General features: G+C 41.2%; 1 protein-coding gene across 1 annotated transcript in view; it reads left to right on the top strand.

Annotated features, from left to right (window-relative positions):
- Positions 1 to 3,211: 3,211 nt before the first annotated feature.
- Positions 3,212 to 12,483, top strand: part of slit3 (slit homolog 3) — a 228,619-nt gene continuing 219,347 nt past the window's right edge. The window contains exon 1 of the mRNA XM_079671338.1: positions 3,212 to 3,903. Within this exon, the coding sequence (XP_079527464.1) occupies positions 3,713 to 3,903 (191 nt within the window). The 5' untranslated portion in view covers positions 3,212 to 3,712. The remainder of the gene's footprint in view (positions 3,904 to 12,483) is intronic.

Raw genomic sequence — 12,483 nt, 5'->3', positions numbered from 1 at the left:
AATAAAGCCAGTTACAGCAATTGTAGTTTAAATGGAAATGTAGAATTTGAAATCAAATCCTCTTTGAATGGTCCCAACATCCTGCATTGGCAGGGCTGGAATACATATTGGTCTCATGCACAGAGAGACAGACACTTGGTCAACAGAGAGGAAATGCTGTGTGACAGCATGATATTAATGCGTGCCTTGTTTATTCAATGTGTGTGTGTGTGTGTGTGTGTGTGTGTGTGTGTGTGTGTGTGTGTGTGTGTGTGTGTGTGTGTGTGTGTGTGTGTGTGTGTGTGTGTGTGTGTGAGAGCAGTGAAGCATGAAGCTGTTACTCCAGTCACAATCCGTGTCCTGCAAGATGCTAATTAGTAGCAGCTCATAAAAACACAGTGACTGGGACAAGAGAAGGAGAGAGAGATGAATGGATAATAGGAAGGAAGAGATACATAAAAGGAGACTGTGACGATGAGGCAACATGACAGGAAGAGATAGAGAGGAAGTTTGAGACACTAAAAGCAGAGAGAATGAGAGGGAGGGCCAGGAAAGGCACCCAAAGGATGGCAAAAGAGAGATGGAAACATGGGCAGGAGTTATGTGGTGTGAGAAGTTCAGCATTAGCCAGCTCTGTCCAAACACAACTGCTAAATGTCTTATTTTGTAAAGCACGCTTGTGGTTTGTCTGCTCAATTCAATACAATACATTCAGTTCAGACAACCGGGGGAATAATCTTTAGGAAGCGATCCTGAATCAAAGGTCGGAAGCAAATGTTCAAACTCTTAACCTAAAAAAAGACATGCATCTCATCCCGATGAGCCCAAACAAAGCCGTCAGAGCGCGGTTTCAGACACTCACAAGCAGTGGTTTGTGTTAGGGAAAAAGGATGATAACTCCTTCATTTTGAGTGTTTCAATGTGTTGTTTTGTGGTATAGTGCAATTTTTTTCATCAAATTCTCATTGCTTTCAGAGACAGGACTCTTCCAAATTGACCACTTCCAATTCTTTGTCTCTCAAACTCATGGAAAGAAAGTTAGTCACCATTTCATTTTCTCTATTTTAGGCGTCTTGCAAACCTTGTTCGCTGCATTTGAAATGACACTAATATAGAAAAATGACACGGATAGAAAATATTTTTGTACAGATAATTGGATTTGACCTCCCTATATGAGTCATCCCACTCTGGGAAACCCGCATACATCAACAAAACCAACATGTGCATGTTTTTGTCAAAATGACTGACAGTTTACTGACAGACTCCCCTATAGTGAAAACATACAAATTGTGTCCCATTTATTTGCAATAAGAGTCAACAGAAAGTTAGGAGGCTCAGCCAGAGGAAGTATCCAGTTATTCTTCATCAACGGTCTTTGTGTTGCAGTTACCGATGCACACATGTTTCTGGTTAAATTACCTTAAGAGTGAGGAAAATGTATCAATATCAATTTATTTTTACCAATAGACATTAGTGAAAACGCTGAACCACTGCAAATTAGAAAAGGGGTATCAAGTTGTCTCTACAGTGCTGAAAATCCGATCAGTCTCTTTGTGTGTGGCTCTGTGTCTCGTTTAGTGTCTTCTCATTCTTTGTTTTCCTTCCCTTTTTATCTTTTTCTTACATACAACATATACAGTAGCTGTGTCCATCCTTTTTTATTTTGTAGAGACAAAGAAACACCAGATGTTTCAACAAGGACATTATTTGTGTTCTGTTGTATAGGCTCAGGTGTGTTCTCCTGGGATTTGTAATTTCACACTCAGGTAAGATGATGGACATGAGTTATTTGCTATTGTTACGTCTCTTGTATTATATGGATGGATAGCATATCTGACAGGAAATTGAGAAATGGCTCACACTTTTTTTTAAAGCTTTCTTTATACATGTGACACACACAGACACACACACGCGCGCGTGCACACACACACACACACACACACACACACACACACACACACACAGATATTCAAATGCTGTACGCACATTTGGCTAGATTAGACACTGCTCTACGAACACAACAAAACAAACACATACTTTTAATCTGCAGTGAACACAACACAAGAAAACACTCCGAGGGCAGACAGTTCAGTATCTTAACATTTTGATTTGGATGATAGATTATTTCATTTTATAGCATACGTGGTGCTGTCATTCAAAAGATTTGGAGAAATGATGATTTGGTGGAATTGCAACTGACAGGAAAACAAATGTTTTAATTAGCTTGAGTGCCAGAATGAGACTCTGAATTACTCAGTTTTGATTTAATCCATTTCAATATTTATGAACTTCCCACTGTTCATTTGAGACACTGCTGAGGGAGATACTTTTAAAATGTGTTGACGTTTGCAGCAAAATCTCCCAGATAAGTTAAATTAATTTAGAGTAGAGTGACTTAATCAGAAGTGAAATGTTGTGTCTCTGTGACTGCAAATTGATGAGTCTTCACTATTAGTTTATGAGAGTGTTCCCTTCTGCCAACAGAGGGCAGCAGAAGGGCACTCACTCTTTAATAATGTAGTACTTCTCACTTCATGCTGCAGTGTGAAAGTCAGTGTAGTGACCAAGGATAGTGAGAATGAACTAGGCTATATATATTAATGAACATTCTTGAAACTTAAATTAAAGTTAATGTCAAACATGTTGATATTCATGTGTAGTAATGTAATTCACATTAAAGTTTTGTTGTTTTTTAATAAATCAAAAAAGTATATTTCCAAGTTTGGACATTGTTTGAAGCCAGTGGTCGACTTCATTGTATTTTCCAACACAATAGATAATAAATTAAGTTTAATGGCGGTGAAACCACTCGGATTAATCTATCAAACAAACATGAATTAATGAAGTTGACACATAGAGACTCCCCAGGGATGATGTATTGGACTATTTGGAGAGTTGGCTCATAAAAAAAAGTGGCTCAAAACCAACTATATGATCACAAAGTAAATCGTTAAGATGATATATGGGCCATGATAAAAGGGGATGAGTTGCTGGGAAATGAGCTAAAATATGTGCCCTGCTGCCACGGACTAAAGTTGTATTCGTCTGTGTGGGAAAGAATCCGAGTTTATAAAGCTGAGTGTTTCTGTGGAGAAGATAAGGGACGAGAGGAAGTTTTAGAGCCCTCTTTTCTGGTGACATCAACATAGAGACAGACACACACAGAGAGGGAGGGAGAGAGAGGATTTTTGGGGGAAACCAAAGTACAAATCTGTGTGCCTCGCTCATTCTCACAACCTCCAGGCGTACCAGTCAGTTGCGCCTCTCCTCTCTCAACTTTTTTTGGGGAACTGATTACAACTCCGCGGCAACTCTCACTTTTTATGACCTGGCAGCCGAGGGATGTTCTCTGGAAGGAGGTTACACCCCAGCTGAACACTTTTACCTTGGGAAGTTCAGGAGTCAGGCTGTTTCTCGGAGAGGTTGTGAATGGGTAGCACTTGGGGAGACTTTTACGCATCGAGTTGAGTGACGCGCGGTACGATGTTTTAAAAGAAAACTTAACTTCATTTTCCTGCATTTTTTTCAATGGAGATTTTGACTGATCGTCTTTCTTGATAGAAACTTTGTTAAACTTCTGATTTTGGTTCCCATCACTTTTTTGTTTTTAAATTCTACGACAAATTCAAACGGCCTCTCTTGACCTTTTTCGGGATACTTACTTCCACAGCATCTACTTCCCCCCCGTGGATTTTCAATTAACTTCGGTTTGGAAGTAATTTGAGTGGATACCATGCCTCCGATCGGACCGGAGAAGCGTGCTGCGTTCTGCCGGGCTTGGGCTCTGGTTTGTGCGCTGCTGGTGTGCGCTGCCTCGGTGACTGGCTGCCCACACAAGTGCAGCTGCTCCGGGTCGCATGTGGACTGCCAGGGTCTGGGTCTGAAGACTGTTCCTAAAGGAATACCGAGGAATGCCGAGCGTCTGTAAGTGGAATTTAATGAGAGTTTAAGCAAATCCTATTCTGTCTGTCATCATATTGTGCCCCGTGGCCATAAGGTGCGCGTTTTTTCTTTGGCTTTACTTTCATGCTCTGATACTGCTGTATAGACAAAAGTGAAGAAGTTACGTACAACACACGTGCAACTTACCACGCTTAAGTTTTTTCCTGGACTGAGTTATCAGAAGTGATGGAAATAGCTTAAAAAGTGAGAACATTTCAAACTTTGATGAATGAATAACAGATATTTAGGCTGTTTTACTAAGTTTACCATCATTGTTCATGAGGCTAAGCAGTGACTCAATTAAAAATGAATTTCAACTCTGACCCCCAGTCAGTGATCATTATAAGGCAAACACTCACTTTTATTTACAGAGCAATCTTCATTAAGCAATGGTTTATTTAGTTGACCCTGTCCCAACTGTTTAACCTGGGTTGCTTTAAACATCTCTGACAACTGAGTAACTTTGAACATTTGTTTACATTGAATACAAAAAAAAGACTTTCTACAAAAAAAATCTTTCTACAAATGTTAATAAAGTGAATTAAAGAGGGTTTCTTTTCAAGCAAGAGGATTAGGTTAATGAATTGGAAAAATCACTAGCATTTATCCTATACACCCCGTGCTAAACAAGGTTTAGTACACTGGGAAAGGTTACAATTATACCTCCTGGTCAAAAGCATACACTGCAATCTCTTTGGATACACGTGTAAAATATGGTGCCCCAAAAGTCACCCGTGACCCCAGTGAAATGAGCCTGTTAAGAAAACAGTCCTGAAGCCGCTTAGAGCGAGTAATTAACTTTTTAAAGAAGTCAGAATGAAAGGTGAGAAGACGCAGTGAGCTCCTTAAATCTTTTTATATTCTGTGTTGCAGTGAGACTTTCCAAAGTTAGTTACTAGGTTTCCCAAGTTGGGCTGGATCTGCAGTGATCTGTGTGAACAATGTTTTAACATTACAGAGTTGCTCTCAGCGCCTTTTCAAACCTGGTGACAGTTAGTTCCAATTGATATTCACTCCTGAGGCCGAGACAGACCCCTGACAGCCGCTGCTGCCACCTCTAGCCACATCTTGACACGTATACACCCCCGCAGCCACACACATGCACTCACAAACACACACCTATATGCTGCTAAGGTATGGAAGCGATTATGCATGATAACGGAGTAGCCAAAAGCCCCGCGGGGGATCAACAACAGACCTAACCCTGAGACAACAAACACAATCAGTAGGCTGCAGAGGGAAGTGGGGGGCCTTGTTTGTTGATGCGTGTGTGTAGATGTGGGGGGTACGGGTTGATATGAACATATGATTAGCATGTGTGAGAGCATTTTTGTTTTTTGCACATTTTTTGTTTTGATATGATTGTGTCTGTATGTTTGACTGGATAGTGTGATTGTGTGAGTGTGAACAGCGTACCCCATAGCGCTCCCGTCCCACAGGACCGTGTGACCTCCCAGGACCTGTTGGCTTTTACACAGCAATCCCCCGAAGACATTTACACCTTAGGAAAATAAATAATTAGTGCGGGCTGTGATGGGGAGGTGGGATAAGGGGGTCTCCTGCATCTCGCTGGGTCCCCGGGGTGGAATATTTGGGGTAGCAGCGCCCCCTCCCACCCTTTTCACTCCAGAAACGATGTGTTTATATTTCCCTGATTTATCCAGGTCAGTGTTTCAGCTGTGACTCTGGCACAGAGTTGCTCTTTCCCTCCCTCCTTCTCTCCCTCTCTGCCTGCCTTCATCTTTCTCTCTCTCTCTCTCTCTCTCTCTCTCTCTCTCTCTCTCTCTCTCTCTCTCTCTCTCTCTCTCTCTCTCTCTCTCTCTCTCTCTCTCTCTCTCTCTCTCTGCAGATATATTTTAGGGAGTCTGAGATGGGAAACATTAAAATGGATGAGATCCCAGTACTAAAGGTTACAGCAGATGGGAAACTTTTCAGGAGAGAGAGATGAGTGTTATTTCCCTGAGCAGGGATTTGAGTCTGACAACTGGGATGAGGTCCGTGCAGGAAACACATTCTAGTAACAAAAATGCCAGATTGTTTAAGTTGTGGGTAAAAATGCTCATTTGCATCGAAGTAAAGTTTCGCAAATGATTTAACATCTCCTTATATTTCCCATCCAGTAGTTGAGAAATACTTAATATCCAAATGATTAATAGTTTTAAGATCCTTTTTCACGTTTTCACATATTTGAAGCAGTTAATTATATGTAGTAGCCGCAAGGAGAAAAATTGATTGAAAGCAATGCATTGGAGCTACACAATGAAAATATTAATTAACCCATCATTTTGTAATCACTTAAGTTATGAATGTAATGCTATGCAACTCTGTTTGATTAGGTTCATCATGAGTTGAAAACAGGACATGACATGATGGGATTTTAGCTTGTGAAAGTAGAATTTCTGATGGAGTTTGACCTTGAATTAATTTTCTTATTATGTTGTTTGGTTGTTTCTCATGCTGAAGTATTTCTTGATTCACACATTTAAATGGTAACATATTTCTTTATAGAATAACCGTTTTGCAGAAATGTTTAAATAGTTACAAAAGGAGAAATCCAAAGACATGTACAGATACAGTTTTCTCCACAAACAGTAGTCTCAACCACATGTAGGATACTATGCAACAAGACCACAAGACGTGGCGTTAGAGTAGAGACATGACTCCCGCCTTATCTTGAGTGGAAAATCTTTTTGAGCTACTACTCCACTTCTCGCTTTATCGCTTTCTGTCAGGCCACATGTACTGAATAAAACAAATTCATAGTCTGTGGAGGTTACTGAAAACAAATGTAGAAAATCCCTGTCAGTGAAGAAGAGGAACATGACAGATGGAGGGAACTAGGGCACAACTAAAACGTTGAGTACATGGCCTCATGGTGAGACAACGTAAAGATGTTCTGAGGATGTTGAAAGCAGAGAGCCTAGGAAGTAAATATTGAAAATGTTAGCCTTGTGAAGTTTAAAGAATCTCTGGTGTGGTCATTTTTAACTGTAGAGGTAGTTCCTACATACTCACATCGAGCAACTCCAGAAGTGAAGGGTTAGAGCAACAGTCAGAGCCAGAGTCCACCTGTCATAACTGCATGAATGAATCCGTTTAAAAGCCGGTTTTCTTCACTATAGTAAACAGAGCATTTGGAAAGGTTAACGAGGAGAAAAACATTGATGGCCTCAACTGTTCACTGAACACACACAAACACACACACACAAACACACACACACACACACACACACACACACACACACACACACACACACACACACACACACACACACACACACACACACACACACACACACACACACACACACACACACACACACACACACACACACACACACACACACACACACACACACACGCACACACTCACAGGCTGCCTCACAGATTACCTCAGGCCAGTCAATTCCGTAATGTCCTCCTTGGGAAGCCACTTGAGACCTCATTTGCATCTAATTTGAGTGGAGGGTTTTGGGGGGAGGCTTAACAGGCTTAACGAGGCTGGATAAAATGAATTGGAAAACAGGGACGGCTTTTCTCTCCGGGGTCCAATTCACACCTGCCCAACAGGGACCGCATACACACAAGCACACAGACACACACTCACACACACCCTGGAGTGTTGATTTTTAGAGCTGCAAATTCCAAACTGTGGCCCCAAGTGCTGTGAAATGTGGGGGAAATTGAAGGCTGTAAACTCTAGAGGGGGCCTTCATTTCAATTGGTTGAGCTGCAATCAGGATGTTTTCCTGTTTAATTGTTTGTGTGTGTGTGGATATATCTATACCTTGAGTTTGCCTTTTAAAACCGTTGAATGTGTGTAGCTTATGATCAAATCTTTACTGTATATACGTGTTCTGTACGTCCGACTGAGTATGTGTGTGTTGATGTGTGTGTTGCAGTTGAATGAGTTCACTGCTGGAAACGGCAAGCTGCTTGAGCCAACTTTACATAAACTAATTTTGATTTGAACTGCCTATTTTTCTTTTCCCTCGCTAACGGCACTTTGACAACGTTTTTGGCAAGTTTTTTACTAGCAACACCTTCTCTACTTTCTCAAACTGTGCCTGGCACGAGGCTGAGGTCTTTCTTATTATTTCCATCCCCGACTCTTCATCTTTACCCCCCTGCCGTGTTTCTCTTTCCAACATCTCCTGCTCTTTCTTCCCATTCCTACCTTCCTTTCTTCACCTTAGCGTTTACTCCCTCCCACCTTATTTTCTGCCCCATCTCCTTCTCACTTGCCTCCTCCCGACCTCTCTTCCCCACTCTCTCACTGACCTCCACCTCCCCTCCAACACACACTCGCACACACCTTTAGTGTGCCAGCAGCATCCCTCCAGTGGAGTTTTCACAGCTCCCATTTCCCCTCAGCGTGCCAACCTACCACGGAGCGCACAACAATGAGTTCCTGCCACTGTGTATGTGCGTTTGTGTGTGTGTGTGTCTGTGTGTGCAAGCTGCATGAGTGAATGTGTTTCTGTGTGTAAAGTGGACCCACACATCCACATTTCAGTCTCGGCTTCTGGCTCTTATCAAAGCTTGGTGTTGATTGGACAATGGACGCTGTAACCACCACACCCCTCAGCTCTGAAATGGCATTCCGTGGTGTGACTGGAATATTGTGTGTGTGTGTCTGTGTGTGTGTGTGTGTGTGTGTGTGTGTGTGTGTGTGTGTGTGTGTGTGTGTGTGTGTGTGTGTGTGTGTGTGTGTGTGTGTGTGTGTGTGTGTGTGTGCAAGTCTGTGGCGCTAACCTGTGCATTTAGAAAAACAAGCTAGAATTTGCTCACACAGTTCTAGGGATGCCATGAGGAGTTTTCCCAAAACCCAACACGCATGGTTAATGCACATGGCTGTATATCTGTCATGTTAGGTCAAATTAACAAGACGGTGAACATCTTTCACTTTTTCACTTTTTCGTGGTGGGTTTGTAGATTAGAGGTGCTGCCTGAAGATGATGCTTCATTTGTGAGACTAAGTTTAAAGATTTCCATTACAATGTTTAGGTTCCCTATGGGCTCTAATCTAGCGAAATAAGCTTTTTTGATTATTGCTTTGACACCAAATCCTCCATTTCATCTTGTCTCTTAAATGTCCTAACTATTGTCACAAGAAGTAAAATCTGATTCCTGGTACAACTTCAGTTTAGAATTGTAGGGTCTGCTTTCTGACTATTTATAACTGTTTAGAATGCACAAATTACTTAGTTTATAATTGATGTACATGGGGGATGACACCTGGGATTACTTTAACAGGTTGCATCTAAAAAAAGAAAGAAAAAAAAGCCAATAGGCGGTTGGGCATTGGGCAACTAAGGTTATTTACGTAGGACTGAATACTGTGTTACATCAGTCACTCTGACTACTGCTGTGAGCTTGCACAGTTCCCGGCCCCTAAATATACAATAATCTGATTGAATCAAGAAAAATCTGTAGTACTGTGGTTTTCACCAGTTGTTGGCTGAGCATTCTTCTGAAGTCACTGGAAATTATATTGTGTTGCGTTAGCTGGCTGCAAAAACTACTAAGAAGTCCGATAAGTCAGGGATGCCTTCTCATGAATCTATGTTTACCACGCTGTGCTGGTACTTTGCCAACCTTTGTTGAAAGCAAAGAGCTAATTAGGGATGTATTTGTTGGCAGTTTTTTCAGGATATGTGAGCTACTTTGATGGGAGCTTAAGTCAGCACACATGCTTTGGTAATTTAAATAAAAGCCATCTTTCAACTGAGAGCGTTCCTTACTGTTATCGTGGGTATGATGGTGATGTAATACATCTGAGGAGCAACCGAGTGTTATTGCTAAAGCAGACAAGTCTAAACTAAGAAGCAAAAACCACAATGAGCTTGCTGTTCTTAAACAGCATCTTAATGTTACGCCTATCATCTGTGGCCATCTCGTGGTAACCATTTTGTGCCCTTCCAACCATGTTTGATTCAGTCATGGTATGCCAAATGGCACAAGTGAGGGTAACCAATATTTAGTCTGCAGTTCTAGGTCAGTGGGTGATATTCTCTTCAACCAAGTTTCTCCAGCATGCAGGAAATTTACCTTTTTTATATATTGACTTTCGGTTTGCCAAGGAGGCAGCCAGCTGGCCCTGACAGTGGGCACTGCCCTACTGGGAAACAGAGCAATCCAGCAGCATTAAACATGCATACATACAGTACACTGCATTAATTTGCACTTACTGTAACACACGGACAATCTACACACAGGGAAATAGATGCACACTGACATATGTTTGAGCAGATAGTAAAATATATGCAGATAGATATATGAATATATGGACACACTTTGCATCAATCTAGATGTATTTATACTCCACTTGTGAGGACCCTCACGGACATATTCCATTCCTACGCACCAGTCCTAACCTTAACTATCACAACTATGCCAAACCCCGCTAATTCTAACTTTACCCTTTAAAGATATGTATAGTTTATTACAACTCAAGTCTTATTTTGTTGTTTCGACCATTGTTCTACCTATTCTACGTATATATTTCCGTACTGAGGGAGGAGTATACTACCAGGAGACCTGGTAGTATATGGTATTACTTGTCAGAAATCAGACAAGTAATAAACAAGTCAACAGTTAACCATGTCAACAAAGTGGAAGTGAGAACACCTGAAACTCCTGTTAGCTCAGAAAAATCAGACTGTTTGTGGACAGGTACTGAAAATGTGTTTGCTCAAAGTTGGACCACAAAGGAAGGTCTCTTAACTATGATGGATGTTCACAGTGAACCATTTTGGTGATTATTCAACAATTAACCTCAATTTTCTCTTCAAAGTAAGTTTTGCTAACCCAGGGGTTGGTTTCAAATCTGTATGATTGGCTGAACATTTTTGGTCTTAGCGTTTTCTTTTAACTTGGTGAGTAGGGTCATATTATTGCAGATAGGAATGATGATTTGATGGTCAAAACTCTTAAAACCCTCAAACAACTCTTTGAAGTAGTGAACACCAGCCAACAATCTTCTCACTCTCCACAAAATATCCTTAATCTCAATTTATAAAATTGGTTCCTCACAACGACAGTAGTCCTACAAGACACATGCATACGCACATGAAAACTGTAAATTTATATTCCACACACAGGAGGCTCATAGCTTTCATCGAATTAAACATTAAATTGGTTGTAGTTGGAAACAATGACGTATATAACGAAAAAGAGAGAGAGACTGTCACATAGAAACTACCCAGAGTCACGAATGACCTTCTGATACTCTCTTCTGAAACAGAAGTCCTCAGACCAGAGAACTTCAGAGTGTGTGTCATATTTTAACGCCAGTCTGGGGTTGCGTGCGTGCAGAACGCTTGCAGGCATTTGATGTTAACAAGCTATGCCACTGTTTTGTTAGGCCACTGTCACCAACGCAACACGTTACATCCCTTCTGCAGGGACTTTCTGTTTCTTGGTGTGTGTTTTCCCTTTTTTGTCGGGTGTTCAGCTAAGCAAAAACTGCCTGACTGTTTTATGTTAGGCTGGAAGCTTATGAAGAAGCCGGTCACTGCACTTTGCATGTGTGTGTTTCTCCATTTATCTTTTAAGCTTTGTCTCTATCGTTATGTCTCAGTCTTTCGTTCATCCATACCTCTGTTTTCCTCTTATCTTTTCCTTCGCTCACTCCTTTTTTTCTAACTTGGCCTCTGTTCAGGAAGCAGCAGTCCTTGTTCTTGTCAAGTGGCCTCTCAGCGGACAAATTACCCCCCACCCCACCCCATTCACTTACAGGGCAGCAGCAGTAAATCTAGACAAAAGCAATGCAGCCCTATAAACTCCGGCAAAGAAAAAGAGCTAACCAAATACAGTGTGGTTTATAGACCTTTTGGCTCGCGACTCCAAAAGAAAAGGGATGCTTGCAGGCGACTCCCTAATGTGGTCAAGCCTGTGTGGTTAACAGCGACACCAAACTATGAGTTGTGTAAGGTTGAGTGGTATGAACATTGCATAGAAAATAGGAGGGAGAGAGAAATAAATCATGACGGACAGAAAACAAAGCAACGGATGATGAAACCCTGAGGGAAGAGATGCATTTCTTCCCTAGATTTCAACACGATCCAATCAGCCTGCGATATTGAAGGCAAGAGATGCATTGGCAATTAATCTAATAGACAGAGACATAAGCAACAAGAGAACAGGAAAGATCGAAAAATGATGGACTCAAATTTAAACAATGGATTGAAGAAAAGGGAAGAAACATTTATAAAGAGTAAAAAAGAAAATAAATGAGGTAGAAAATGACAGAAAATACTGGAATGAGATTTAAATTGTGACAGAGTTGAAAAGAAAATGGTAGATTGGACTGAGCTGTATTGCTTATCATTCAGAGAGGATTTCCCATTATGGAGTGAAAGAGATGTCCTTCAGTCTGCTGTAGGAAAAATATTTTAAAGACTGAAAGCTCCTTGATCATCTGTGACTCCTTGGAAATATCTCTGTTAGCATTTCAGACCTCCCGAACATCTTGCATAATCCTAGCAGCTTATTTTTTACAAACAGAGGAAGACTTTTACCCATTGTGACCAACGAGTGGTGAGGAAAATTGGCCAGATA

Source organism: Notothenia rossii, assembly GCF_949606895.1.
Source record: "Notothenia rossii genome assembly, chromosome: 3".
Lineage (NCBI taxonomy): Eukaryota > Metazoa > Chordata > Actinopteri > Perciformes > Nototheniidae > Notothenia > Notothenia rossii.
The sequence above is the reverse complement of the archived record's forward strand: the minus strand, read 5'-3'. Positions and strand labels throughout refer to the sequence as shown.